A 27,156-nucleotide genomic window follows, 5' to 3' on the forward strand; every position below is an offset into this window, starting at 1 on the left:
TTTAATGCCGGGGAGTCGCCCCCGGCCTGCAGCGTTGCGGAGGGCTGGGGAGGGGGACGGGGGATGCGCGGGGGATGCGCGGAGGATGCGCGGGCGCTGCGCGGGGCGGCGCAGGAAAAGGGGCGCTGCGCCTTTAAGGCGGCGGAGCGGCGGCTGCGATCGCTTCCCTTTGATAAGGTCCTGGCAACTCTGTAGCCGCCGCGGGAAGGGCGCAAAAAATAAATCCTGCTCCCCAAAAATATAAAATAATTTGATTTTCCTCCCCAGCCCTGGTGTACGAACCCTTCCTGCCGCCCCCGCCCGCGCCGGAGCCGCCCCCGCGCACGCCTCGCACCGGGGATGCCCCGAGGGTGGGAGCACCGGGAGGGGCAAGAGGTGCTCCCCCAGCTTCTCCCTCTTTCTCTTTTTAATTTTTAAAATTCCTTGGGCCCTTTTTTTCTTTTTTTATCCTCTTTTTTTCTCCTTTTTTAATTTTTTTTTTTTCACTGCTCTACCGCCCTTGCAGGACCGCTCCGCCGGGCTGCGCTTTGATGCTGCGGGGGGAGCCCGGGGCGGGGGGCGGAGGGAGGGGGGGGGCGGGACCTGCGCTTTTGTATTTAAAATAAATAAAATAAATAACCAGGGGAGGGAGGGAGAGGAGGGAGGCGCGGATCGCAGTGGGCTCCTTCCCTCGCAGCCCCCCCGCCCCCCCCTCCCTTTACCCCCCTCTTTCCCGATGCTCTCCGATGCGGTTGCACCGCCGGGGAGGAGAGGAGGAGGAGGAGGAAGGCGAGGAGGAGGAAGGCCGGCGGGGGGAGCGGGTGCAGCCTGCGCGCTGCCGGCGGCGGGGAGCGGCGGGGCCGCGGGCGCGCAGCGAGCTCCGGCTCGGCGGTGAGTGGCAACTTCGGGGGCGGCGGCCGCCGCTTCTTCTGCTTGAGATACGGAATTTTCTCTTAATTTCAGTTATTTCCTTAATTTTTTTTTTTTCAATATATGTATTTTTTTCCCCGTGGGGTGCCCGCGCTGCCGCCCTCCGCGGGCGCGGAGCCTCCGCGCCGCCCGTGCCCGCCGCGGCTCGGCTGTTGCTCGCGGCTCGGAGGGCTCCAAGTCGCTCCGGACTTTTTTCCCCCCTTTCCTCCCCCTCCGACCTCCCTCCTCCCAGCCCGTCGCCATTTCTGGAGCAGGTTTTTATTATTATCATTATTATTTTGCACGCCGGGAAGCTCAAGGCTGGGGGCTGCCCCCCTCCGACACCCCCTTCCCATTTATTGCCCCTTTTCCAGAGCCGGGGGTGCTGTCCTGGGCTCCAGGGGGGATGCGGGGGGCCCGGGATGCCCCGCAGCGCCCAGGTACGGCCGCCTCGCCTTAACCCACCCTCGGGGGTGTTTTTTGGGGGGGGGGGGGGTTCCTGGTCCAGCCTGGCTCCCGCAGGGAAGCGCCCCAACATCGCTGCTGGCGGAGGGGGGGACACCCGGGACACACGCGGGTCGGGCAGCGCGGGGGGAGCGGGCTGCGAGAGGGGCAAATGGAAACCAGATGCCGGGGCAGGGACGCCCCGAGCTGCCCAGGGCTGCGGGGGGGCCGCGCTGACACCCCCGCGCCGGCCCCGGCCCCGCTCAAAGTGAGCCGGGAGTTCAGCGGAGCGGATCTGATAGTCGCGATCGGGCTGGCGATAGAGCCGCGCTCCCTCTGCCCTACCTCCCTCCCTCCTCTCTCTCTCTCTCTCTCTCTCTCTCCTTTTCTTTCTTCCTTTTTTTTTTTTTTTTTTTTTGACTGTGAGGAGTTGAAAAGCCTGTTTACTTTTTTGCCTTTGATGTTGGGAGGATCTGGTTTTGATTAGATCAATACTCCTTTTTTCTCCCCCCCCCCTTTTTTTTTTTTTTTTTTTTTTCTTCCCTCCCTTTGCAGAGAGGAGGCTCCGAGGATCCCCTGCTGACTCCAGGCAGAGGCAGGCAGAGGCACAAGGCAGCTCCTGAAGGCACTGGGAGCCCCTCTCCCCAGCCAGCTCCGGAGCCATGAGCAGCGCCGTGCTCCTCGCCCACCTCCCAGACCCCAGCAGCAGCTTCAGGGAAGACGCCCCCCGACCCCCTGTCCCGGGGGAGGAAGGAGAAGCACCATGCCCGCAACTCGCCAGCTCGTTTCTCGCCAAAAGCCAAAGCTTCAAGGCCATGCCGGTGCCTCCTGCCCCGCGGAGGAATGAGAACGGACTCGGGGAGCCCGAGGGCAGCGCGTCCCCGGACTCCCCTCTGGCCAGATGGACCAAATCCTTGCATTCCCTGTTGGGAGATCAAGATGGTGCCTATCTTTTTCGGACCTTTCTGGAAAGGGAAAAATGTGTGGATACCTTAGACTTTTGGTTTGCCTGCAATGGCTTCAGGCAGATGGACCTTAAGGATACCAAAACTTTACGAGTAGCCAAAGCTATTTACAAAAGGTACATCGAGAACAACAGCATCGTCTCCAAGCAGCTCAAACCTGCTACCAAGACCTACATAAGGGACAGCATCAAGAAGCAGCAGATAGATTCCATCATGTTTGATCAGGCACAGACTGAGATTCAGACTGTGATGGAGGAAAATGCTTACCAGATGTTTTTAACTTCTGATATATACCTCGAATATGTACGGAGTGGAGGAGAGAATCCCGCTTACATGAACAGCAATGGACTGGGGAGCTTAAAAGTTGTCTGTGGCTATCTCCCGACCTTGAATGAAGAAGAGGAATGGAGCTGTGCAGACTTTAAAAACAAAATCTTGCCTTCGGTAGTTGGACTATCCAGCAAGACGTTGAGGGTTACAGCGAATGTCAGAGCCACGGAAACGATCGAGAACGGCTACAGGTAAGGGAACCCCTGGAAACTGTGCTTTGTTTTAACTTTAAGGACTTAGAGAGTGCTTTTCAGAAGGCTGTTGGGGTGGAATCGAGGGGAGGCAGGGCTTCCTGAAGGGCTGGGAGCACAGCTGCTTCCCCACACCTCCAGACACTGGAATTCGTGGGGTGTTGTCTGAGTGTGGGGGTTTTCCCCCTCTACAGAGGAAAACAAGATCCTGTGCTCTGAAGCCCTATTGGCTCTTTCAGTTCTTTTATAGATCAAAAACTTCATAGCAACTATGTCCTCCGGACATGCGTTAATTATTGGTTCAACTTTCAAACCTATTAAGAGCAGTAGTGGAGTGGATCACAGAGACACATGAATAATGTAACCTACCAGTTCCCCAACTCCACCATCAACCGGTGTTTAACGATGTTGGTTATGTGGGAAGCAATTGTGCGGTCGTGGAAGAGGAAATGTGTGCACTGACTGCATCAAACTCTGCAACTTGGCCAGAATCTGCTTTTATTTTGACACTGTGTGTGTGTGTGATGTGCAGCTTCTCCATGGCGTGGGGTGTCGGTGTCATGTCAGAGCCATCTAGGGTGGCTTTGAGCCAGTGCATACAGCAGGATACCTAAAATTTGAGTGTTTAAGGTGGTAGAGGCATTCCAGGTGTGGTGTAACAGATCTTTGGTGGATGTTTGGTGCTCTCATGTTGGCCGTGAGCTCAGGGTTAAGCTCGTGAAGAGGTGGCTGTCCCCAGGGGGATATGGGGACATTGTGTGGTGACAGGCTGTCCTTGTGCCCTGGTCCTGGGGTGCATCTGCATTGCCAGAGCCTTCTCTTTTGTTGGAATTGTTGATGGCACAGCTGTGCGAGGGTGAGGAAAGCAAGAGCCATCTCGAAGTGCAGGGGGGGATGGGAAAGAGAGACTCTGATGAGCAAATGATGAGTTGTATAATCCTCTGAAAATGTATTCTTTCCTCTCCCCACCCTTGCCATAAATGTGGATTGTTGAATCAGGGCTGAGAGGAGAGGGCTCTGCTGCAGATGTGCGCTCTCCTCCGCCGGCCCGGCAGCCTGGGGGTTGGTATGGTGAGTGTTTGACATCTCGTTTACAGGAATTTTGAGAGTGTGTCTGTGATTCATGGACATCAAAGGGCATCAGCCTTCTCCCGGGGAGGCTTTGCTGGAGCGCTCCTCTGCTGCCCCCGGAGAGCTTCCAGCTGTGCCGGGCTTGCCGGGGCCGTGGGGTGCTGGCAGGGTCCCCCCTGCCCCGGAGGGTGCTCCGGAGCCTCTTTGGTGTCTGCTGAGCCGGAGGCTGTCCCGCCAGTGGGGCGGGATGGAGGCGCTGGGCGTGGGGACAGCAGGGATGCTGGGCGTGGGGACAGCAGGGATGCTGGGCGTGGGGACAGCAGGGATGCTGGGCGTGGGGACAGCAGGGATGATGCTGGGTTGGGGACAGCAGGGATGATGCTGGTGTGGGGACAGCAGGGATGATGCTGGGTGTGGGGACAGCAGGGATGATGCTGGGTGTGGGGACAGCAGGGATGATGCTGGGCGTGGGGACAGCAGGGATGCTGGGGTGGGGACAGCAGGGATGATGCTGGGGTGGGGACAGCAGGGATGCTCTGCATCCCGGACCCCTCCTGCCGGGGGCTGCGGGGGGGCAGCGCTGGCAGCTGCTCTGTGCAGGACTTGGGCTTTGGGATGCTCATCTCGTGCCTGAGCCTTTCTGCCTGAGCATCTGCTGTTCTCCAGAACTTGGTTTGAACTGCTGCCCTTCGCTGGCTTTCCAGGAGGGGGATGTTTGATGCTTTTATCTCTGAGCCTTTGTTGGGATTCAGAGCTGGAAGGGCTTGGCTGTATGTTCTACCAGAGCTGCAGGCCCTGCTAAACCCACATGTGCCTTGTCCAGGAGAGCTCTTGCAGTGCCGTGGCTGCTTGCCTGATTAGTGCTGGGCTTTTTTTCCTTTCCTTTTTTTTTTTTTCCCTCTTTTCTTTTCTTTTTTGTCCAGGGATTAATGCAGCTTGCTCCTCACATGTCAGATCTACCCTCCTAGGACATTAGGTAGTGCTTTTTGCTTTGATCACCTTCTGTTGAATTTCCAGGAGCTTTTGCTCTCCACGGGGCCAAGATCTCAATGCAAAGAGAGGGGAGGTCAAGCTGAGATGCTGCTCAGTTCCTCCCATTTGTGAAGCCACTTGTGCGTGCATGTGCTGGGAGCTGATGAGCATATGGATGGGTTATCTCTCATCACTCAGCATTTAGGATCGCAGCTAGGATTGGAGCTGAAGCTTGCACAAAGTCTTTCCTGGTGAGTGGCCAAACCACACCTCCCTCATGTGTGTGTTGGAATTAAGGAATTTCTGCTCAGCGTGCTCTGGTTTTGAAGGGCTGTGCAGGCTCTGGCCATTTGCTTCGGTGGGTTTCAATGTGATTATCCCAGAGAAAGCCCTGAGCCCTGGGCTGAGCCCACCTGACTGGGGGAGCCCAGCAGTCCCAGGCCAGCCTGGTGTTTGCAGGAGAGACCACCTGGAAATCCCAGGGCAGGAGCCACAGCCAAACCCACAGCAAACGGGAGACAGCAGGAACCAGACAAGCTGAGAGACTTTGTTTGGCCCCAGTGCCGGTGATGGACAGGAACAGGAGAAGTCAAGTGAAAACACAGAGTTTGCACCTGGCTGGGGAGCAGGCGCTTGCAAACTGCTGGCTGTGTATTTGGAGCCCTAATACAGGGAATATTTTAAAAGCAGGACCTCCCTCTTGTCCTGCCAGGCGACTCCCCTCCCCTCTGGGCTGTGGTGTGGTTAAAACTGGCCTCCCCAGGCTGCTGTGCTGGACCTGGCCCCATGCTCCAGGAATTCCAGCTATTATTTATACGCGCTTCTAAATTTATCACGCACGACTTTGTGTACACAGAGAGCTGCTCTTCCTTTGCTGTGCCGCCGGGGTAACGTGGCTTTGCTCAGCCCAAGGTGGGCTCATCTGCCTCCCATTAGGCTCTAACATCAGTGGGACTGACCTTGCTGGAGGAAGGCTGGGGCTTGCAGATGGCCCTCTGCCTGCTCCCAGTGCTTCCTGGCCTTTGAAAGGACCCGCTGGTGCAGCTCCTTGTGTGTGAAGTTATTGGAACCAAGTTTGGCTTCAATTATCAAAGTAAATGATGCCATTGTAAAGCTATGCTCCAAGCAGTGTTCTACAATTAGAGCATGGAAGCTGTGATTAACATAGTTGTGTTAAAATATACTTTTTTTTTTCAGGTTTGTGCATGTGTGGTTTTTTTGCCTTTTTTAAAAAATGTTTTTAAACCCATGGTTGCCCAGTGATGTTTGTCCCAAGAAAATACTTAATGAGATTCAGTGCTGCCTCCAACTGCTCCTTGTACAGTTTTTCTCTCTCTGTAGAAGTCTGGTTTGACCTGCCCAAGTGCTTTTATTTCTAAAAGCAACCTGACAATAAAAAAACCCACCCCCCTCACTCTGGAACTGCACCCTCATAACAGGGGCTACGACCAAGAACCCCTCTGAAATTTTCATGGCATTATAATACCTCTGATATGGCCATTGCCTAACATAGCAGAGAGAGAGAGAGTTACATGCTGTGTGTCATCGCATCAAGATAAGAATAGGCTGAGAAACATCAGACATTCTCCTTGAAGCTCCAGAGCAACTGCTACCTGACAGCTGAAAACACTTTGCATATTGAGTTTGGAGCTGGGCTGTGTTTGTGTGTGCAGCATCTGTGGCAGGAGACCACCACTCTCCCTGGAATTTAAAACCCTCGCAGGCAACTTGATGCATCTGGGTGCAATTACTGGAGTAAGGTGGTCAAATCAAAATTGGGAGGAAGAAAAGATTCAAAAACATTAAATGTAGCAAAACAGCCCCCGCTGGTTTTCTGAAAGGATGGGGAGATTTTACTGATTTTCTGAAAGGATGGGGAAGTTTCTGTAGGATCGTGTTGGATGTGGAGCAGGGATGAGGACTTTAACTGTCTGTGAACTTTAGGGGTTATTATTTTTTTTCTTGTCCACGAGGTGTTGGTAGGTGAATGATGCTGCAGTGCTGCTGGGAAGATGAGTTCATTCCGGCCACTTTCTCTAATTCTGTGTTTGGACACACCTCCCTCTCCCTGTGCCACACGGAGCTGCTGCCTCCGCCCCCAGCTCAGCCTCTGCAGGGATGCTCGTGTGAGAGCAGCATGGCAAAGCCACCCTGGGGGTGACAGGGGTGACAGACGCCTCCCAGCGAGGTGCTGGGGCTGTGCTGGGGAGCACCTGCACCCCTGAGCCTCGTGGGGCATCCTGAGCCTTGTGGTCCTCAGATGCACTCTCAGAGCTGAGATGGTTTCAAATCAAAGAGTGGGGAGAGCTGCATCCCTTACACATTGACCCAAAAGCCCACCAGGGCCCTAGGAAGGGTCTCTGGGACTGCACATTCCCCTGATCCAGAGCAGAAGACTCCATGGCTTTTAGAGGGACTTGGTTGTAGTAGCAGCAGGATAACTTTGCTTTCACCCACATGTGGAATTAATTTGTCTTTGAAGATTTAACTTCTTTCCTGTGGCATTCCTTACTATCTCATTTTTTCCCCTTCTTCTTCTTCCCAGATATATATTTTTTAACATCTTGATCTCCCCATCAGAAATGCCTTGGCCTCCTTGGAAAGGAATGCAGCCCCGGCTGGGCTGAATACCTGCCTGCAGCCAGCCCCACACTGCTCATACCAGAGAGGCCCATCTTCCCCACCAGCCTTCCCCTTCCTTTTCTCTACTTTTTTTCCCTTCCCCTTATTTTTTAAAAACTTAAGCCTCGCTGAGGCTTCTGCTTTTGGTGCTGGGGGAGGAGGGATGGGGTGATGGGGCACAGGGATGAGGATGGAGATTGAGAGGGGGCAGTGGGAGGATGTTGCTGTCACTTCAACCCAGCTGGTCCCTCCAGCCCCAGGGGGGCAGGGAGATGGAAAGCCCATTAAAAAAAACCTGCCGAGCCTGCTGGCACATTCCTTAGGCCCCCAAGTCCTGGGTAAGTGGCCCTAATTATTAAAATCAGCAGTCCTTATCAGATGACAAGGCCTTTTGCTTTGATATACAAAGGCAGAAGCTTAACAACCCCATCTTGCCCTGGAAGAGGAACAAAATGTGCACCTTAACATGCAGCTTCCAAACCTCCCCTGCATAATCCCCTTATCACCTGCCAGGATGTGTATATTGATCCTGGCTGGGGAGTTGCAGTGGTGGAGGCAGGGGGATGCCTGGGGAGCTCCCCATGCAGTGACCCTGCCGTGGTGACCTGGCCCTGCTCCATCACAGCCTCTGTCACTGCCTGTGAATTCTTCACAGAGCTGCTCCTGCCTGCTCAGCTCAAACATCCAGGCTGGGCTTTGGGCTTGCTGTTGTGGGTGAGGAGGTGTTGGGGTCAGTAACCCATGTGTCCATTAATACAATGTGCTGGTCTCTCCTCAATTCCCCCATCCATCCTCCTCTTCTCCACCCAACTCTACGCCAAAAAAGTAGTAGGAGATTCTCCTAAAAGCTGAGCTTTTTGGTGTGTGTTTTTACAGTGCCAGTGTTTTTGTAGTGCTTCTGTCTTTGTGAGGCCAGCCTGGAGCAGCAGATCTCAGCCCTGCCCTGTGCCTCTGACACGTGGGGGTCCTGCCCCTGTAGTTCCAGGCAGTTCTCCTGGTTCACAGATACCAATAATTTGTGTTTCCAAAGGGACCCTAACCCTTGTCTTCACAGTAGAAGTAAGCATTATTGGCTGATTCCTTGTGCCTTTCAGTGGGACTCGAGCTGTGAACTTCTTGGACTTTTCCCTGCTGGTGCCAACAGCAGAACTCCTGCTGACCTCAGCAGTGCAGTATCAGGCCTTAAAGACTGAGTTTTTCAGGGTATCAAAGGATGCAGAGGTGCTTCTTGGGATTTTCTAGAGCACTTTAGAAGATGCTAAAAGTCTTTAAGGTTGTGCTCTGGGTGTGTTTAGATGCAGCATCCTGGTTTAGGCGGTGTGCTGGCTGAGTGAGCAGTGTGTGGTTGGTTGGCTCTGCAGAGGCTGAGTGTGGTTTCCCCACAAGGATGGTGCTGCCACCAAGCCCAGCACTGTGTGGTAACTGTGTTCCTGTCCTGCCTGTGCCAGGTCCTTCAAGAGGAACGACCCTGTTAACCCCTACCACGTGAACTCGGGCTATGTCTTCGCGCCGGCCACCAGCGCCAACGACAGCGAGATCTCCAGCGATGCCCTGACGGACGACTCCATGTCAATGACGGACAGCAGCGTGTGAGTACCTGCTGCTGCTGCCCACGGCTGGGGATGGGACAGCTGTAAATCAGCTCTGTGGGGCTTAGGGCAGTGATGGGCATCACCCAAAGGCCATGGCAGCCTCTCTCTCTCTGCCCCTCGCGCCGTCGCCGCAGGTATCGGATGCAGGGAAATAGCGAATCCCTCTCTTGCCATTTTGCAACTGCAGCTGAGCAAAGATGTTCTGCCCTGCCTCATGGTGCTGCCTGACTAACCCAAGGAGTGAATGAATCTCCCTGAGCCTTTGTCTTAAGGCCAGGCTTCCTTAACTAGTTATCAGTCATCAAAGAGGAGATTACTTCCTGTAGGAAGTGCTTTCTGTAATTAACGTTCGTCATTAGTGTCAGAATGTACATTAATAGGGCCAGTGACCTGAAGGGGCAAATAGCTGCTCATCTAGTGTGGCTGGGACAGTCTTCAAAGAGCCATTTGGATGGAGCTGCCTGGATCAGGTGTGGGTGTTTCAGGAGCATGCAGGCATCAGAGATGATGCTGTGGCTGAGCTCAGGAATTGCAGGCTCTGTTTTCTCCTGGCTGCTGAGGAGAAGGGTTTGACTGTCAGTTTGCTTTCCCCAGCAGGACAGAAATGGTGCTTTTGTTTCTCTAGAGGGGACAGTGAGGCTCACTTAGTGCTTCTAAGGACCATTTCTTCAGCTTAGCAGAAGGCAGATGTTGCTGTTTGTGTTTCATGGTCTTCACTTCAGTGCTCTAGACGAGCCCACCTGTAAGCAGAGTGCTGCATTGCTGGTTTTTCATCTTGAAACTTCTTCAGTGTCTCTGTCAGACATGGCCAGTGGTCCCTGTGTGCTCCTCAGAGAGGTTTTCATACTGGGTTTTTGAAGTCAACATGCGTGAAGATGCACAAGGGAAAACAGGATTTACCAAAAATCCTCGATGCATAAACAAAAAGCCCTTTTAAAAATTTTTTTTTAAATGCACATGTGTGTTTTGAACTGATATTACAGGAAAAAAATAGTTTGTTGTCCCAGCAGATTCCCTTATTGAACAATATTGGCATTAAATAAAAGAGCTGAATCATAGGGTGACTTCTTTATTTCTTCTTACTGGCTCTGGTTGTATGTGATCATGTGTCAACAGAGCATTCATTGGGTTAGTCATTTCTGGACCAGTGTAGGGTCACTTGGGATTCACAGGGCTAGGATTATACCCTCTCTTCACAGCAATGCCAATTGTAGGCCTTATACAGATGAGAGCACTGAGTGAGAAATAAAGTGCATGGTGGATGAAAGGCTTAACTGAATCGCTTTCAGCCCATTGTTAGTCCAGGGGAGCTTAGCGGGGATGAGAGGGCAGCAGCCCGCTTTGAAATTTGCTTGAACAAGTGAATAGGAGCTCCCCATAAAGCAGCCCTGAAAGGAGCTGCCTGTTTTTTCCTGCTGTAACAATGGCCCATGCAGGCTGTGAGAGTTTGGGGAAGCTTGGCTGATTAAACTGCCTGCAGCTCCAGGCTGGGGGGCTGCAGGGAGCCCGGGGGTGGCACAGGGGCAGAATTCCTGCCCAGGGGGTGATAGAGGGGCAGAATTCTTGCCCAGGGGTGGCACAGGGGCAGAATTCCTTCCTGGGGATGGCAGAGGGGCAGATTTGCAGCCCAGCGGGTGGAGAGGGGCAGATTTCCATTTGGCAGAGGGGCAGATTTCCTGCCCAGGGGGTGGCAGAGGGGCAGATTTCCTGCCTGGAGCCTGGGGGTGGCAGAGGGGCAGATTTCCATTTGGCAGAGGGGCAGATTTCCATTTGGCAGAGGGGCAGTGTCCTGCCCTCACCACGCTCCAGCCCTGGGGCTGGCACTGGGCACGCTGCAGCTTTCTGCAGCTAGGAGAGGCAAACTGGCACTTCTGGAGGCTGGGCTTAAAGTTCAGGCTGGTGTAGAACTTCCTTTGCAGAGGAGGAGGGCTGCTGCCAGCATCTCTAGAGCAGTTGGGATTTTTGGGTTCTGCTGGAAGCTGGAGGGGCACAGACCCACCCTGGCTGAGCCCAGGTGCTCAGCCTGTCAGGTTTTATCCCCCTGGAACAGGAGGCCTTGTTTTGTTCCAGCAGGGTGAATGCAAATTAGTTCTTTTGGCTCATATTGGTATCAACTGAAGAGGAAAAACTTGTTCTGGAAAAGTCTGTCAGACATAGCAGTAAAGTGAGTTTGGAGCTTTTTTTGTTTTTTTTAATCTAAGTCTGAACTGCACTGGGATTAGGAGAAATCTCCAAATAATGCGTAATCTGCCTTTTTTATTTTATTCCAGAAGCCAGGGATCATTCTATCCCTATATATTTTGTAATAGCCACAAAGCATCATGCAAATTTCTATTTCCATTTCTTGATTGGGGGGGGGGGGGAGGGTGGGAGGAAAGGGGATTTTTTTTTTCTATTTGCTTATATCTTATTTATGGATTTACTTTGGACACAGGGGAATGCTGCTGAGCAAACTTCAAATATTACCTTATCTTACAAACCAGGCTTTTGATGTTGGCAAGATCAGAGGCTTGTTTCAGAGCCGTTGCCAAATGAAGATGGGAGTGAATGCATATGCGCATGAGTCTGATATTTCAAAGCAGCAGTAAAACTACATTCAGGTTAGGTCAGGCACATCTGAGTCAAAAGGCTAAGATAATTGGCTCAGCTTAAATGGCAGCTGACTGGGTAGAAGACTTCAAACTAGTGTTTCCCCCCCAGAAACAGATTGGCTTAGCCCCAGCCTGGTTAGCTGAAATGTTTATAATTAAACTCTACTATTTGGTGCCTCAACTCTGGAGCTCTTCAGCCCCGCAGCTTTTAGTAGCCAAGAAAGTGAGTGCAAGTGTTGGCTGTAGGAGCAGGGGGAGAGGTGGCACCTGGAGAGCTGGGCTTAACCCTTGGCCTGCCCCAAGGCCTCAGGCCACGTTCAGCCCTTTCATTTCCAAGGTGCTTTCCCCTGCTTGGGGGATCTGCTCAGCATCAGGGCTCCCCCTGCCCCCCTTATCTCTGGCTGGTGGCTCCAGCTCCATCCCTCTGTCCCTCCTGCAGTCAGGGGTCACTTGGGCACCTCTTCAGCCCTGGCCTTGTCCATTTTCCCTGTTTTCCAGGAAAGGGTTTAGGCAGCTCTCAGCAAAGTGGCTGCTGAAGTCCCTTCCCGTTCCCCAGGCTGACCTTCCAAGCTGCTCCACAGTCTTCCCATCCCAGAGAAATACCTATGGGTTTTTTTAATTCTTTTTTTAAAAGTTCTGCATGTTGTTACAAGTTGCAGAACTCTTCTGCCAGGGCAGAAGCAGGGAGCTGGAGGTTTGATGGGGGGCTCTCTGCTGTAACCAGAGGAATTTTAGGGGGAAGGAGCAGTTCTTGTATCAGCCTGAATGAGGGCAAATCCTAAAGTGAGGAACCCACACTGTTGGGTCAGTGTTGCTTTTCCTCCTCCTCCTTTACAAGTGAAGCCCCAACTCCTGCTCCACAGCCTGTCCCAGAGCTGTCCCTTTGGGCAGAGATGATCCTTGTGGGGCTGGGACCTTGGGGATACCCCACAAGGAGATGGTGTGCCACAGCAGAGGGCTTGGGGACAGAGCTGTTGGGGACAGCTTGCAGAGCTGGAGGGAGGTGGGGAATGCAGGAGGGCTGCAGGACTGCCTGGTTCTATCCTTGTGGTGGACACACAACCCTTCAGCTGCTTCCCTGCTCCTCCCCATCTGGCCTCTTGGCCTTCCATGGATAGAGGACACCTCCTTTCCCACTGAGTGTGTTGATGGGATTCATCCCATGGGTTCATAGGCTCATGCTGGCATTTTTACTTTCCTCTGAAATGCCAGTTTTACTGGGCATTCCCTGTGCTGAAGGTCTTCCCTAAGAGACCCTTGTCTCAGGAGGCCCTCTCTGAAGGTACAGGTGGTTTTGTCTTCACCTTAGATTTGCTTTTCTCCCATCCTCCCCCAAAACCAAGACATGTCATGTGTCCCAAACCCCATTGCCCTGTAGGTTTGTGGAGCAGAAATGCTTCATGGGGAGGTGCTTGTTGGCCACCAGTGGCTGTTTTGGCTGTTCTGTGCTGGGCTGCTCCTCCAGAAAGCTCCTGGAGCCCCCTGTTGTGCAGTGGGGACATGGGGACAATCAGCTCCTTTCATTTTCCATGTCACATGTGCTCAAAAACTGTATTTATAGGAGGTGCTCATCTTGTGGCCTCCAGGGCCTCCCAGCATGCTCATTTTTATTATAAAGATTTTTCCAAGTTTATTCAGATGGGATTGTTCTGATCATCATTCCAGGCTTTGCAGCTTAGTCTTGCTCATTAATGGCAACTGAAGGCTTTGGCCAGGATCTTCACAAAGCTCTGCCATCGCCTCCTTTGAGCTTTGAGAGATGGCATTTGATCATCCTCCTCCAGGGGAGGGACATGGTGCCTCTGGGAAGGTGTTGTGGTGTGTGGCCACGGGAGGGGACAGGCAGGGACACTGTGCCACGCTGGCTCCTCTGGCAGCGGCGTGGGGCCAGCGCTGTCTGCTCCTCCTTGGGCTGGAGTTATTTTCTCCTCTCAGGAGATGAGTCAGGTGTGGGGGCAGGTGGATGAAAGGGACAGCACCAGAGATCAAGGTTCTCCAGGCAGTCTGAGGGAAGTGGTGGAATGAGACATTCAGGATCTCCAGGCGTGCTCTTCCGGCTGGCCCCACTGGCTGTGGAAGGCCCTTTCATCCTCTCTGGGGTGATTTTTTGTGTGGCTGGGTAAAGATGCCTGGAGTGGGACATGCAGGGGGCTGTTCCCACTGGAGAACCTGGAGCTCCTGGCCTGGTCTCTCCTTGTGGCTGCTTGGCAGGAGCTGGGGTGGCTGTGGGCAGCAGTGTCCTGTCCAGAGGATGTCCTGTCCATGACCATGTTCATGCCCTGAGGTGTCCTGTGTTGACCAGCCTTGGGGCAGGGAAATCCTGGTGATTCTGGATCTTAAATGAGACTGGAGATGGGGAGCAGCCTCTGGATGGCCATCCATCCTCAGCCTCTTCCTTGTTTCCACTGTGCCAGCAGTTCATGGGGTGTCCCAAAACTTGAGAAACGTTGTGGTCCTAGAGAGTGTAATTGGATGAGGAAAAACCTGAAATTAAAGGTCATGAGCAGAAACATGGTGTTGGAAAGGCCTTGCAAGTGAAGCTGATGGAATCTTTGGATGTGGAGTTGCCTTCAGCTTTTCAGCTTTTGCTTAATTACTGCACATCCATGTGCATCCTTTGGTGACACAGGCACTTCCCACACCGCCGGATATTTGAGGCTTCGGGTGTCATCCCGAGGGCTCAGCACCTCTGGGAACGAGGCCCTGCGGCTGCCTGGGTGGCTCCAGAGGGGATGGAGAAGTGTCTCAGAGCATGGGGACAGCCCCAGCTGACGTGGCCTCTCTTCCATGTGCAGAGATGGGATCCCCCCGTACAGAATTGGGAGCAAGAAGCAGCTCCAGCGGGAAATGCACCGGAGCGTCAAGGCCAACGGTCAAGTTTCTCTACCTCATTTTCCGGTGAGTCCAGGAGGGAACTGCAGGGTCTGGGTGGGCCTTGGGAAGTGCTAGGGCTGGGGACAAACACATCTGGAGGGAAGGGAGCAGGGGAGGAGAGCATTTCCATCCCAGGGTGATGCCAGAGGAGAGAGGTGCTGCCGGGTGTTGGGCAGGAGCCATCTCAGCATCATTCCAAAACCCTGCATGGTCGCATCTTGGTCCTTCCTGAAACCAGCTGCTAATTAGGAGTTTTCAGGGACACTGAATTTGTCCTGTTGGTTAAATCCCAAGTGAATGTGTTGGTTAAATCCCAATTGGGTCTAGTGGGAGCCTTGCTCTGGCTGTCACCCTGACACTCCTGTGGTGCTTGGCCTCCTGTGCATGGCTGTGAGAGCTGGGGGTGAGCAGGAGCTCCCAAAAGAGAGAACTGGCAGCAGATCCCTGCCTGGCTTTGAGGGATCTGATGCACGGTCCTGCCCTGCTCTTCAAAATTAACTCACTGACTTGCTAATTCAGTTGACTTGCAGCCTCTCGATTCCTGCAGTGAATAAACTGTTTACACAGACAAGTGTAAACTTATCTTGTCTTGAGATTAATATGCTAAAATTCCTCTTTCTGCTGTCTTAAGCAGCAAGAAGTCATAGATGATATTTCTGGTGGAAGGTCGGGGGGTGGTTTATGTGGTTTTTCTTTTTGGTATTTTTTTTTCCCCTTCCTTCCTAAAGAAAGTTCTATAGCCTGAGCTTGTAAATTAGATTATTTTGTCCCAGGGCGTGCAAATCGACTTTCTCTGTAAGGCAGTGCTTTGATCAGGGACTGAATAGAGCCAGCTTGTGTAAGAGTGACAATTTCCAGCAGAGTGGCCTTTTTCTACCCTCACATCATTTCTGGAGCTAAGTGGTTGCCGGAGAGAGGCCCCACCTCATCTGGTGGGTAGTATGTGAAAGAGTTGGCAGTTCAGCTTTCTGCTTTCGGGGGGGGAGACAGAGGGAGAGTGGGGGCGAGGAGTGGGGTGTGTGGGGATGGCAGGAGGGAGGGCAGAGTCAAGTGGGTGGTTTCTTTTTCCTCCTTTTTTTTTTCCCTTTCCTCCCCTTTTCCTGCCATGTTTGCTTCTTTTGGCAGAAATTCGTGTTTTGCCTTTTTATATTCTGCACTTGATTTGGAGATGTTCCCTTTTTCCCTTGATAGATCTGCTTGAGGCAGCCAAGCTCAGCAGTGTAGCACCGCTAGCCTGCAGCAGCTTTCTTCATTTTCTGTACAAAGAGATGGAGGGGGGGGGAAGAGATCTAGGACACTGTTGAGACAACACTACCTCAAAGGTGCCCAGTGTGTAGCCAGGAAATAAATTACCAGCACTTCTCTGATCTGCAACCGTTTGACTTCTTTTTTTTTTTTTTTTTTCCCTCCTTTCCCTTTTTCTCCCCCATCTTATTTTTTTTAATTTCCAACTCCTTTCTGTTTATACTCACTTTATTCCTTTAGTTAAAGTCTCTCTCCCTCCCACCTCAGAGGTTTTTTTTTTTTTTTTTTTTTTGATGTTTGACAACAGTCTTTGAAGATTTTCTACTTCAGAGTAGCTACTGATGGGCTGGTTGTACTACAGAGAGAACAAGCGGGGTTCCTCAGAGTGCGACCAACTGCTCCTGCCGAAGGCAAACGCTGGTGGGGAGGATGTCACTCCATGAGGCCACAGCACTAGCTCATAAAAATCCAGAGCAGACCATGCCTAGTTGCGGTCGTCTTTTCATCCAAACATGGAGACACAACAAGCGTGGCGGGGCCGGCGATGCCGCAGCGGCGAAGCGCCCGCGCCCCGCTAAACATTGCCTTGTGCCTTCTGTCCCCGCTCCTTGTAGAGGACCCACCGGCTTCCCAAGGAGATGACCCCGGTGGAGCCAGCCGCCTTCGCCGCCGAGCTCATTTCCCGGCTGGAGAAGCTGAAGCAGGAGCAGGAAACCATGGACTGTCTGGAGGAGAGGCTGCAGCAGATCAAGGAGGTAGGATTAGCGCTCCCAGCGCTCCGCGTGCCACCCGGCCGGCGGGCGGGAGGGGGGACATCCCGGGGGGGACATCCCGGCGCGCGCCTCGCCAGCTCCCGGCCCCTTCCATTCATTCCCTGCCATCCCTTGTCTGGCAGGACGAGGAGAAGGAGGGCACCGAGCTCCCTGCCAGCCTGCAGGGCGGGCGGGATGCCACCAACCCCCAGCACCCGCTGTCGCTCCTGCCCTCGGGCAGCTACGAGGAGGACCCCCAGGCCATCCTGGACGAGCACCTCTCCCGCGTGCTGAAGACCCCCGGCTGCCAATCGCCCGGCGTGGGCCGGCACAGCCCCCGCGCCCGCTCGCCCGACCGGCTGCCCGCGGGCAAGCTGCCGCCCGGCACGGCCTCGCTGGCCGCCTGCGCCCTGCTGGGCAAGGGCTTCATCACCAAGCAGACCACCAAGCACGTCCACCACCACTACATCCACCACCACACCGTGCCCAAGACCAAGGAGCAGATCGAGGCCGAGGCGGCGCAGCGGGTGCAGTGCTGCTGCCCGGCGGGCGGCGACTACTACTGCTACCCCAAGTGCAAGGGCCACCCCAAAAACACTGACCCCCCTCTCTCCCCGCTGGAGCCCTTCGGGTAAGTCACCAGCATCTCCGTGGCACCCGCCCCAAACATCGCCCATTGTCCTGCTGCGGTGGGGGTGATGGGGATGGGGCTGAGTGTCCCTTTTTGCCACCAGCAGGACGGGGACGCTGCTGAAGAGGCCGGGCCGAGGAGGGGACAGCGTGGCCCCTGGGGACGGGGGGCTGCCCGGCCCTGCTGGGGTGCAGCTCCCGGGGGGCGAAGCGGATCGGGCACAGAACGTCTGGCAGTGGATGCTGGAGAGCGAGAGACAAAATAAGCACAAGACCCATAGGTAAATACGCAGCTGTCTGCAGCAATATCGCTCCCGGTAAATATTTATATATTACATGGGCTGTCTATTTTTACAATCGCTAAAAACAAATGAGACTCTTTGCTCCTCCGGTTTAATATAAAAGCTGTTCCGCAGAACCAGAAAAACCACAAAAATGTCATGTTTTTGGCAATAAACCTCCTTTCATGTTATGACAGACTTTTGAGAGGGAGCGAGCAGAATAGGAGCTGCTATTAAAGTCATATTTTCCAGCTTTTCTAACCCGACTTCTTCCCTTCCCCAAGCACACAAAGCACAAAGAAGGCCTACAGCTCCGACTGCGCCAAGGGGGCCCCCGGCCGCCACCACCCCTGGGGGACGGGCAGCCACCCCCGCGGGGCACAGCCCGCCCACCCCTTCGTGCAGGACCCCGCCATGCCCCCGCTGACACCGCCCAACACCCTGGCCCAGCTGGAGGAAGCGTGTCGCCGCCTGGCCGAGGTCTCCAAGCCGCAGAAGCCACGGTACAGCCAGGGCAGGGACGGTCCCCATCCTGCTGTGGGGACAAACGGGGCTGGGGGAGCTTTGCTGAGGGTGGACGGGGATGTAACCTGCCTGTCCAGGCAGAGGGATGGCCTTGGGGAGGTGTGGCAGCCATGGGGATGTGTGACAGCCATGGGGATGTGTCCTGCCTGTCCAGGCAGAGGGACAGCCATGGGGACATGTGACAGCCATGGGGACGTGTGACAGCCATGGGGATGTGTGACAGCCATGGGGATGTGTCCTGCCTGTCCAGGCAGAGGGATGGCCATGGGGAGGTGTGACATCCATGGGGAATGTGACATCCATGGGGAATGTGACAGCCATGGGGACGTGTGACAGACATGGGATGTGTGACAGCCATGGGGATGTGTCCTGCCTGTCCAGGCAGAGGGACGGCCATGGGGATGTGTGACATCCATGGGGACATGTGACAGCCATGGGGACATGTGTGACAGCCATGGGATGTGTGACAGCCTCCTGGCCGAGCCCAGAGGATGAGCCTCTGTGTTCCAACCCCACCCTGCACCGGCACAAATAGTTGGAATCCGAGGCTATTACTTCCACTCTTTTGATGGCTGTAATTTGCCCGTTTTTCCTCTGGGACAGGCTCCAGCTACATTCCAAGTGGGGAATTGGACTGGTTATCGTTCATTTGGGTATGGAAGGATAAATTAGCCCACAGCATTTTTAATTCTTCCTTTGATTGTTTACAACATGTGAGGCTTGATACAAAGAGCGAACTTAACGACCCACAGGAGACTTCAATTAAGGAGATTGTATTTCAACAATTTTTTTCTTAAAGTTGTTTTTTCTCTTTTTTTTCCCCCCCCCCCTCCTTCTTCCCCCACTTGCTTTTCCCCCTCCCCACTTCAGATGTTCAACCTCAAATCAGCAGAGGGACCGAAACCACTCCGCTGCCATTCAGGGGGGGAGCTCCCCTTTCTGCAATGCAAGTCTAACGACAGAAGAGTGAGTATTGCACGTGCAGAAGAGGAATGGGAAATAAATAAATATATATAGATAGATATAATAATTATATTTTCATTAAATGGATTGCTCTTTGAAAGGAGAGGAAATTCTTATATCTGAAATTTCCCCTTTCAAACGTTCTTCTTAAAGAAAGAACAAAACATTTTCAAATCTTGTCTCCGGCTCTTTTTAACTTGCATTCCTGTAAAGTGGACAAAGATTGGATTAGTCTAATTACAGGATGGTTCTTTTAACAAGAAATCTGCTACAGAGAGGTCTAAAATGGCCTAAATAATTAAAGTTTTCTTTCTTACCCTCTTCATCTTAAGCAATGAGTAATGTTTGAAGTCCAGACTGAGCCACCTGACTAGAGCCTTTCATTTTTAATTGGTTGACCTTAAGTCCACCAGCTGTCTTTGCTAGCAGCTTTTTTTCTGAAACCACTCTACAAAGACTTAGAACAAATTAGGAAGACTAAATTACTGCGGACTAACACTTTGTGACCTTTTGACATGCCAAGTGTACATTGCCTCAGAAGCAGTTGTAGATTTGCCTGCATGGTATTCACTAGAGTGTTGCCATTTTTGCTGGGTAATATTGTTTTAATTATTCTGTAAGAAGCGTTGCTTGGGTGCAAATGGCAGAATCCAGTTAATTTTATCCTCACTGGGAAAAATAAGATTACCTGAGTGCTTGAGGTGGAACATCTGGCCGAGGGTTTGCTTTGGGGTCTGGTGGTTGCAGGTGGGTTTGGGCACAAGGAGGAAGCTTGGGAGATGTTTTATGTGAGGGCAGATGAAAAGAGCCTTTAAAATCCTGGGGGTGCAGTCCTGGGGCTTGCTGGGAGCCCAACCTCCGTCCCTCAGCTCCCCCTCTGCCATGCCATGACCCCAGCAGGGAGTGGCTTCAAGCTGAAGGAGGGTGGATTTAAGTTGGATATTAGGAAGGAATTGTGGGCAGGCCCTGGCACAGGGAGCCCAGAGCAGCTGTGGCTGCCCTTGGATCCCTGGAGTGTCCAAATCCAGGAGCTTGGAGCTTGGACAGGGCTTGGAGCAGCCTGGCACAGTGGCAGGTGTCACTGCCCATGGCAGGGGTTTGAAACTGGATGATCTTTAAGGTCCATTCCAACCCAAGCCATTCTGTGATTTCCTCTGTGGAAATCCAGCAAAGGGCTGTGCAAACACATCCCAACCAATTCCCAACAAAGGCAGTACAGGAATATCTGATTTTCAGGGTATTTCTGCCAGCATTCACCAACTCCACTGCTGGCTGGAGTGAGGTGAAACAGCCTGTTCTCAAATGGAAAACCAGAGGGTTTGGTGTGTGTTTTCTGTTTTGCAGTCACAAAGAGCCAAAGAAACTGCCAGTTGTTCACACCTCTCAGTCTGGTGAGCTGGTTGTCACCTATTTTTTTTGCGGAGAAGAAATTCCCTACAGGAGGATGCTAAAGGCCCAGAGCCTGACACTTGGGCACTTTAAAGAACAGCTGAGCAAAAAGGGAAATTACAGGTAAGAATGTGTGATTTGTTTGTTCTTTAGTGTGTTACAACAAGTCAGAAGAATTAGCAGGTATTTGGCAGGGCTGCTGCAGTGACACCTTGGATTTTCAGAGGCTGTGGATCTTCTTAGTCCACTCCCACTCAGAACAGGAGCATCATGGAGATGGAGAGAGGAGCCTTGGCTGTAGGGCACCTCCTCCCTTCCACCCCAACCTTTTCCCAGTTGCATTAGGACCTGTGCTCCAGCCCTTCTCCAAAAAGCTTCAATAGCAGGGAAGTGTGGGATGGCTCTGTGGCAAAGGCACGGAGCAGTGGATTCAGATTCCAGACTGGGGTCAGGGCTCACCTGGGTGCTGGCCTCCTGCTTTGCCTACTGTTTAACTATTTCATTTTTGATTATTTTTTGCAATGCTGTGGCCATAAATGGGCTGGGATGGTGCTGCTGAGATACATGGGGATGGAGCTCGCTCCCTTTTCTCTTCATTAGAGGGGAAGAAAACCTCTGCCCTGCAGGGGAAGCTGCACCAGCAATACCCAGTTCCTCCTCAGAAACACCAACAAACCCTGCTGCTCTGGTTTCTAGCTCCCATCTCCCAGTTTAACCAGTTCTGGTTCCTCTGCTCAGTTTGCTGCCTTGGCTCAGCTATGGCAGTAGCTTCACACTGGCTCTTTTTGGCTGCCCTTTCCCAGTGGATCTGGGCACCCTTGGGATGCTCTGTTGGCCACTTCTCCTGCAGGGTGAGCAGGAGAAAGACATTCCAGCTTTTTTTTTTTTTTAATTTGCACTGAATTTGGTGGTGCTTCAGAGAGCTGGGTGTCCTGCCCTGTAACTGGCAGCCTCTGATTTAAGCTGCAAATGTTCATTTTGGTTTGGTACAAGGAGTTCCCAGCTTGCTGCCCCATCACTGGCCTCTCTCTAGGTGTGGAAATTCCACCTGTACAAACCAGGGGTTGGTGACCCTGGGCACTCCCAGGCTGGTGGATGCCAAGCTGGGATCTCTCCATGGCTCTTGCACATTGGGGCTGAAATATTTCAATTCCTCTCCAAACCATCTTTGCAGCCCACCCAGCTGCCATTGGATGGCACCAACCAGCAAGTGCATCCAACCTGGACACCCTGCAGGATAATCCCTGGGCTTCTGGCACGCTTGTGCCATTTCCCAGCCCCTAAAGCCTGTCTCACTGTGCTCCTCCTCGTCTGCAGACCAATTTCCTTGGCCTCACCACTGCTCTGCCATTGCCTAGTGGCTGTGTAATTTCAATTCCTCCCAAAAAACCCAACTTTTTTTAATGTCTATTGGTTTTCTGTGACATTTTTCATGTGATGCCCAAGTGCAAGACTAGGCTCCTGAACCCTCTGTGGCCCAAAAGCCCCTCCAGGTGCAATTATTTGTGCCTTGTCGGACCGTAATTACTTTAGAAAATGTTTTTAAGTGACTGACAAGGATGAAACAACGTTTTGCTTAGATCTCACCCCTTTACACCTGGGTAAAGACAATACAGAAATTTATAAAAGGAACTTGGGTACGTGCCCAGTATTTTATCTTGCACAGACACAAGGTGAAACTAATTACACAAATGTGTGTACCTCCAGGGAATCATTTTGATCTAAGCTTTGACTTTTGGCTGGACTTTGAGTGAAACTGCGGGTGACCTTCAGGGGAGAGGTCCGCAGTGCCCGGAGTGGCGTGTGTGTTAGGGGAGGCACTAACTAGGCTGCTTTGGTCACATCTGGCATTGATTTCTTTTTAAGGCACATTTAATAAGCATGTCTTTGAAGCCCTTGCCTTTCATTTAATGCACAAAGACATGTAGAAATGCTCCACTCTCCAAATTCTTTATTGATTGGATCAGTTTGCGAGGCGGGTACCTCGGGCTCCCGCGATGCCAGAGCCCTGCCGGGGAAGCGCTGCCTTGGCTTTCCAACCACCCCCCCAAAAAAAAGAAAAAAAAATTAAAAAAAAAAAAAAAGGAATTAAGCAGTGATTTAATACTGATGGCGTTAACAAAAAACAAACATACACGCACAGAAAAAAGTGGGTGGTGTCGGGTAATCTGGGGATGGCAGTGGTTCAAAACAGAGCTGCAAGGCCGGGCCCGCGTGCCTCGATTGGTGCCAGATGTCCCAAAAAATAAAATTAAAAAAAAAAAAAGGAGCAAAGCTTGCCACATAAAATATGTTTCAATGGAAAGCCCATTGCTGAGCAAATAAGAGCAGAGTGACTTGTTTGAAGATGTTGTGGGGGTGGATTTTTTTTTTCTTTCTGCTTTGCCTCCTCCTTTTCTTATTTTTCCCCATTTCTCTACGAAATAAGGTTGTAATTATGTAAAAGGTCATAGCGTGTTTTCTCAAATAAAAATTTTGTAAACACAGCCAGGGTTTGGGGAGGAAGTTCTTGGGAAGAGTAGCTGTTATCTGGACAGGGGAGAGGGAAGGGAAAGTTCTTTGTAACTCATTCAAACTTTCCTTGGGTTTTTTGGGTTTATTTCAAGGCTGTCCTGGGGAGCTGTGGCCTTGACCTGCAGCACGGAAGTTGGTGGGAGTTGGGCCATTGACTTCCCTGAGTGCAGGCTCTGAAGGACTCAAACAATAATTTTTTCCTTGCTGAGCCATTAAAGATGCACCATGTGTCAATTCTGCTTGGAATGACTTGACAAAAATGCATCTTAACCATACCTGGACTAACTAGAGGTGGTATCATCTCATTGACTGAAAAGAGGGATCTTTTATCCCCCCACCAAAATAATTTTAATGTCCCTGAAAATAAAGAGATATTTCAAAAACACATCCTAAAACAAGTCACTAAATAAAAATGTCTGATTCCAAGGCCCTGCTGTGGCTCTTCCAGTTTTAGTAGTAAAAGTGAGCTTCATTTGATCTCCTTTGCTATCCTAAAGAAAAATCATAATTACAAACACCTTTCTCCCTGACAAACATCTGCCAACCCAAGTTGTCTGGAAGCTACAGGGGAGGAGTTAATTTTATATTTTTATATATATATATATATATATAATTTTTAATATATATAGATACATTTTTTTTTTTTGTAATCTATCTGCTGGAATATTTTCCATCCCTGGCAATCAGATGGCAAAGCCCTTTTCCAAGGGAAAGCAGGAATCTCCAAGGAGGTGTTGGGCGGCAGACGGACAGACTCCCTAAATGCTACCCCTCTGAATGGAAGCCCTTCATTTGTGCATATGCAATTAAGCACCCTTAGAAGGAAGAAAGCTCCAAACGGGATAAAAGGAACCTTTAATCAAGAAGCTGAACGGTCTAATTCAGGATAATAGAGGGGTCCTTAGTGTTTGACACAGGAGGGGTGGGGGTGCTTTTTGTCTCTGCAGCCTTGGCTTCATGATCTAACGACCCGGAGCAAAAGAGCAGGAATGCAGGACACTGCTACTTGACCTCCCCGTGTCACGGCCCAGGGGCTGGACCAGGCTCTCTGAGTGCTCCTGAGCCTGGGGAAGAGAGGCACGAGTTTGTGTCCCTTAGCTCGCAGCCGGTTGTTCCAAGCCCATGGATGTTTTTTCCAGCGGGAACACCGCAGAGTTTCAGCTCCCGCGTTGCAGGAAGCTGGGGATGGTTTGCTTTTCATCCATCCTTTTAATAACAGTTGCTAATTTTAATGTTCGCCTTCAGCTTTGAAACAAGAAAACACATGAAAGAAAGAAGGTGGGGAGAGAGGGGAACCTTAAGAATGCTTGGCTTTGAAATCCTGTTTATTTATTTTTAAATGAGATATTTGACCAGAAATCACCGTGCTTTCTAATTTTCTTTATGGCTGGGGGTACCACTGCCAGTGTGTGTCATCTGCTCACTGGAGAAGCTGTTGTCACCCCTGAGGAGCATTCACAGCCCTGCTCCTTCCATCCCACCCCATCCCTGAGGCCCCAGGGATGCTTTCAAGCCACCAGACCCAAGCAGCCCAGAGGTGTTCCTGGAGGAGCATCCTCAGGAGGGAGAAACTGGAAACGTCGTGGTTACAAAAGAGCAAACAAAGCATCCTTTGCCTTTTTACCTTTTGATTTATTTGCTTTTTAAACTTGTGTTTTAATTCTCTTTGCCACAGATACTACTTCAAAAAGGCCAGTGACGAGTTTGACTGCGGGGCGGTGTTCGAGGAGGTTTGGGAAGATGAAACCATCCTGCCCATGTACGAAGGGAGGATCCTCGGGAAGGTGGAAAGGATTGATTGATGGCATCTGTGCTCCTCAACAAAGCTTAACCTAGGAAAATCTTTGGACACACAACAGTAGTGATGACAAGGAAAGAGGAAGAAAAAAAAAAAAACAAAACCACTCTGAAGGAAAAGTTTTGAACCAATGAAGAAAAAAAAAAAGTGAAGTCTATGAAGACTTTGCTGAATTAGCCTTAGAGGAAAAGAATGGCATTTATTATTCATGAGTTGGGTACTGAGATGATAAAAACCCTGGACTATTTATTAGAAACATGACCACTGTTGGCTATTGGAGATGCAGACCGTGTTTGAGAGACTTCCATACATAATATATGATTTCCTGGGGATCTGAAATCTATGGACTAAGAGAAACTGTGTATAGCTTACCTTAACAGTAATCCTTATTGATATTTATTGAACAGTCTGTTTTCCCTTAAGTCCAGTTTTTGGATATGCTGCTTTAACAATGGAGAAGAGAGGGGCTGGGAAGTGGGGTGAGGGGAGGAAGGAGTATTTTATTTTTTTACGTTTTTCCCACTATCTAAAATTTAGGAGTTTGGCGATGAGCACATTCGTGATGGTTTTTTGGTTTTTTTTCTTTTGAAGGGGGAGAAGGGAAGGAGTGAGGTCGTGCCCAGTATTTCTCCAAGTGAAGATAAAACTTTCCTAAAGAAATAATATTAATAATAATAGTAATAATAATAATAAAAGCCGAAATAAAAATCCATTCACCTAGAGACCGGTGCATTTTAATCTATGCTGCTCTAATTTGAAATAAAGGTCTTAAACATTAACTCTATTTAGCTGCAATATAACAACAACAGCAACAGGTTATTTTGTCCATGGATTTTGGCGGGGTGAGGTTTTTGCCTTGCTGCTCTCAGTGGTGCCCAAGGTAGAGCAAAAACCCCAGCCTGGGAGGGCTGTAGAAGGAGCCATCCCATTCCCATGTCCATATTTAGCACAGCTCGAGGTTAAAAAGGTTAAAAAAGCCTGTGTGGGTTCCACAGAGCTAAAGGTTTTTAGCTGTTCAATGTTAGCACTACTTGTGTTTCACGGCTGTGTAACTGCGACGGGGCGTGTTCAGCTCGGTGTGGAGCGTGTGAGTCCTTGTGTGCTGGGGTTTGGTTGGGGTTTTTTTTGGCTGGGTTTTTCTCTGCCTCCCCTTGAACACCCACAGGCCGTGGGAGATGTGGGTGAAGGCTCTGGGAGCTCTGTGGGGTGGGGTTTTTGGGGCAGAACAAGCCTTTCCCGGGAAAGACCTTGCATTTCAACAGTTGGGTTTTGTGTTGATTAAGTTAATCTGTGCATTCTGTTTGCCATTGCTACTTTGTGTAAGTCTGTATATATTGTAGAAAATGTATGGTGGAAATATTAATACACTATCTCTAGTGTTTTTTAAATTTAATCAGTACAGTACCTGTGCCTGCATGGTGTTACCGACCATGCTTCGCCCTATATTCAGGGTTCAAGCTTTCCCTTGTTTGTTTAAGGGGTTTATGTATAAATATATTTTATGCCTTTTATTACAAGTCCTGTACTCATGACTTTTGCCATGGCATTTTGTTCTACTTATACTGTAAATTATGCATTATAAAGAGTTTCATTTAAAAAAAAAATTACTTGGTACAATAATTATTGTAATTAAGAGATGTAGCCTTTATTAAAATTTTATATTTTTCAAATTAATATTGTCTTGACTTTTTTTTCACCCTTAATGCCTTAATAAAGGGGTTTTTTCTCATCTGTGGTGGTAGCTGGAAAGAGCTGGTGAGCTTCTCTGCCTTGGCAGGGGCTGTTCCTGCTGGGAAGGAGGCAAGGCAAAGGCTGGAGCTGCTCTTCAGTGTGGGGATTAAATCATTTACAGCTGCTTCAGGTAACTCACCTGCAGATTGAACCTGGTCTGGCTTCCAGACTGTGCTGCAGAGCTCACCTGGTGGAGCCAGGGTGTGACACCCACAGGGATGTGGTGGTCCCCAGCTGGAGCTCCTCTCATGGCACACGTGGTGGGTTTGGCCTTGGGATTTGGGGATGGTCACAGCCCTGCCCAGATGTGATGAGCTGGGACTGCCCACCTGCATCCCATACCAGAGCAAACTCAGCTCTGTGATGTTCAGGGCAATGCCCAGCTCTGTAAAGCCCAGCTCAGGTGCCCACGTTGGCCAAGGTGAACGGGGGCGAGGTTTGCTGGGAGCTGCTGGGCAGGACAGGCACAGGGAGCTCCTTCCCCTCACTGGTGGGGCACAGCACCCCTCTTACAGCTGAACAGGCTCAGTTTGCTCCTCAGGGGAGCTGCCCATACCATGGATTTGTCTCCCAGCTGTCACCCAGACCTTCCTGGCTCAAGTGCGAGATGCTGGGAAGGCAATTGTGGAGCAGCTTTTGGTCTGTCCTGTTGGTAACCAGAGCCAGCCCTTTGCTTCTGCCACACCAATGGCACTGACTAGGGCTTTTTTTTTTCCTTCCTCCCCTCTCTCCACCCTATTTTTTCTATGAGGTTTTAAATTATCTGGGTTATTTTGTGTGTTTGAGAA

At 51.2% G+C, this 27,156-nt stretch overlaps 2 protein-coding genes and 1 long non-coding RNA gene across 4 annotated transcripts in view; all 3 read left to right on the top strand.

The window, feature by feature from the left end:
- Positions 1-2,023, top strand: part of CEP112 (centrosomal protein 112) — a 197,644-nt gene extending 195,621 nt beyond the window's left edge. Inside the window, exon 28 of the mRNA XM_077188113.1 lies at positions 1,888-2,023. The gene's annotated coding sequence lies outside the window, so the exon portion shown is untranslated. The remainder of the gene's footprint in view (positions 1-1,887) is intronic.
- On the top strand, positions 1,995-26,311 carry AXIN2 (axin 2). 2 transcript variants are annotated; one of them, XM_054645091.2, is made up of 10 exons: positions 1,995-2,818; positions 8,932-9,072; positions 14,462-14,564; positions 16,400-16,540; positions 16,681-17,168; positions 17,272-17,448; positions 17,733-17,951; positions 18,844-18,939; positions 20,281-20,448; positions 24,515-26,311. In XM_054645091.2, the coding sequence occupies exons 1-10, from the start codon at positions 1,995-1,997 to the stop codon at positions 24,639-24,641; spliced, it is 2,484 nt and encodes an 827-aa protein (XP_054501066.2). In that variant the 3' UTR covers positions 24,642-26,311. The 2 variants fall into 2 exon arrangements, with proteins under 2 accessions (XP_054501066.2, XP_077044231.1); XM_077188116.1 differs by having other exon boundaries at positions 17,275-17,448.
- LOC143695480 (uncharacterized) lies at positions 2,827-6,057 on the top strand. Its single transcript, XR_013184700.1, has 2 exons — positions 2,827-3,889; positions 4,907-6,057. It is a non-coding gene; the product is annotated as an uncharacterized LOC143695480 (long non-coding RNA).
- Positions 26,312-27,156: the final 845 nt, after the last annotated feature.

The sequence above is a fragment of the Agelaius phoeniceus genome, chromosome 19, assembly GCF_051311805.1.
Source record: "Agelaius phoeniceus isolate bAgePho1 chromosome 19, bAgePho1.hap1, whole genome shotgun sequence".
Taxonomy (NCBI): Eukaryota; Metazoa; Chordata; class Aves; order Passeriformes; family Icteridae; genus Agelaius; species Agelaius phoeniceus.

Bases quoted from the DNA above. Each gene is read 5' to 3' on its own strand.
- AXIN2 (XM_054645091.2), top strand. From the start codon at position 1,995: ATGAGCAGCGCCGTGCTCCTCGCCCACCTCCCAGACCCCAGCAGCAGC. The intron at 17,449-17,732 runs GTAAATACGCAG...CCCTTCCCCAAG, and splicing joins AATAAGCACAAGACCCATAG to CACACAAAGCACAAAGAAGG. The intron at 17,952-18,843 runs GTACAGCCAGGG...TCCCCACTTCAG, and splicing joins TCCAAGCCGCAGAAGCCACG to ATGTTCAACCTCAAATCAGC.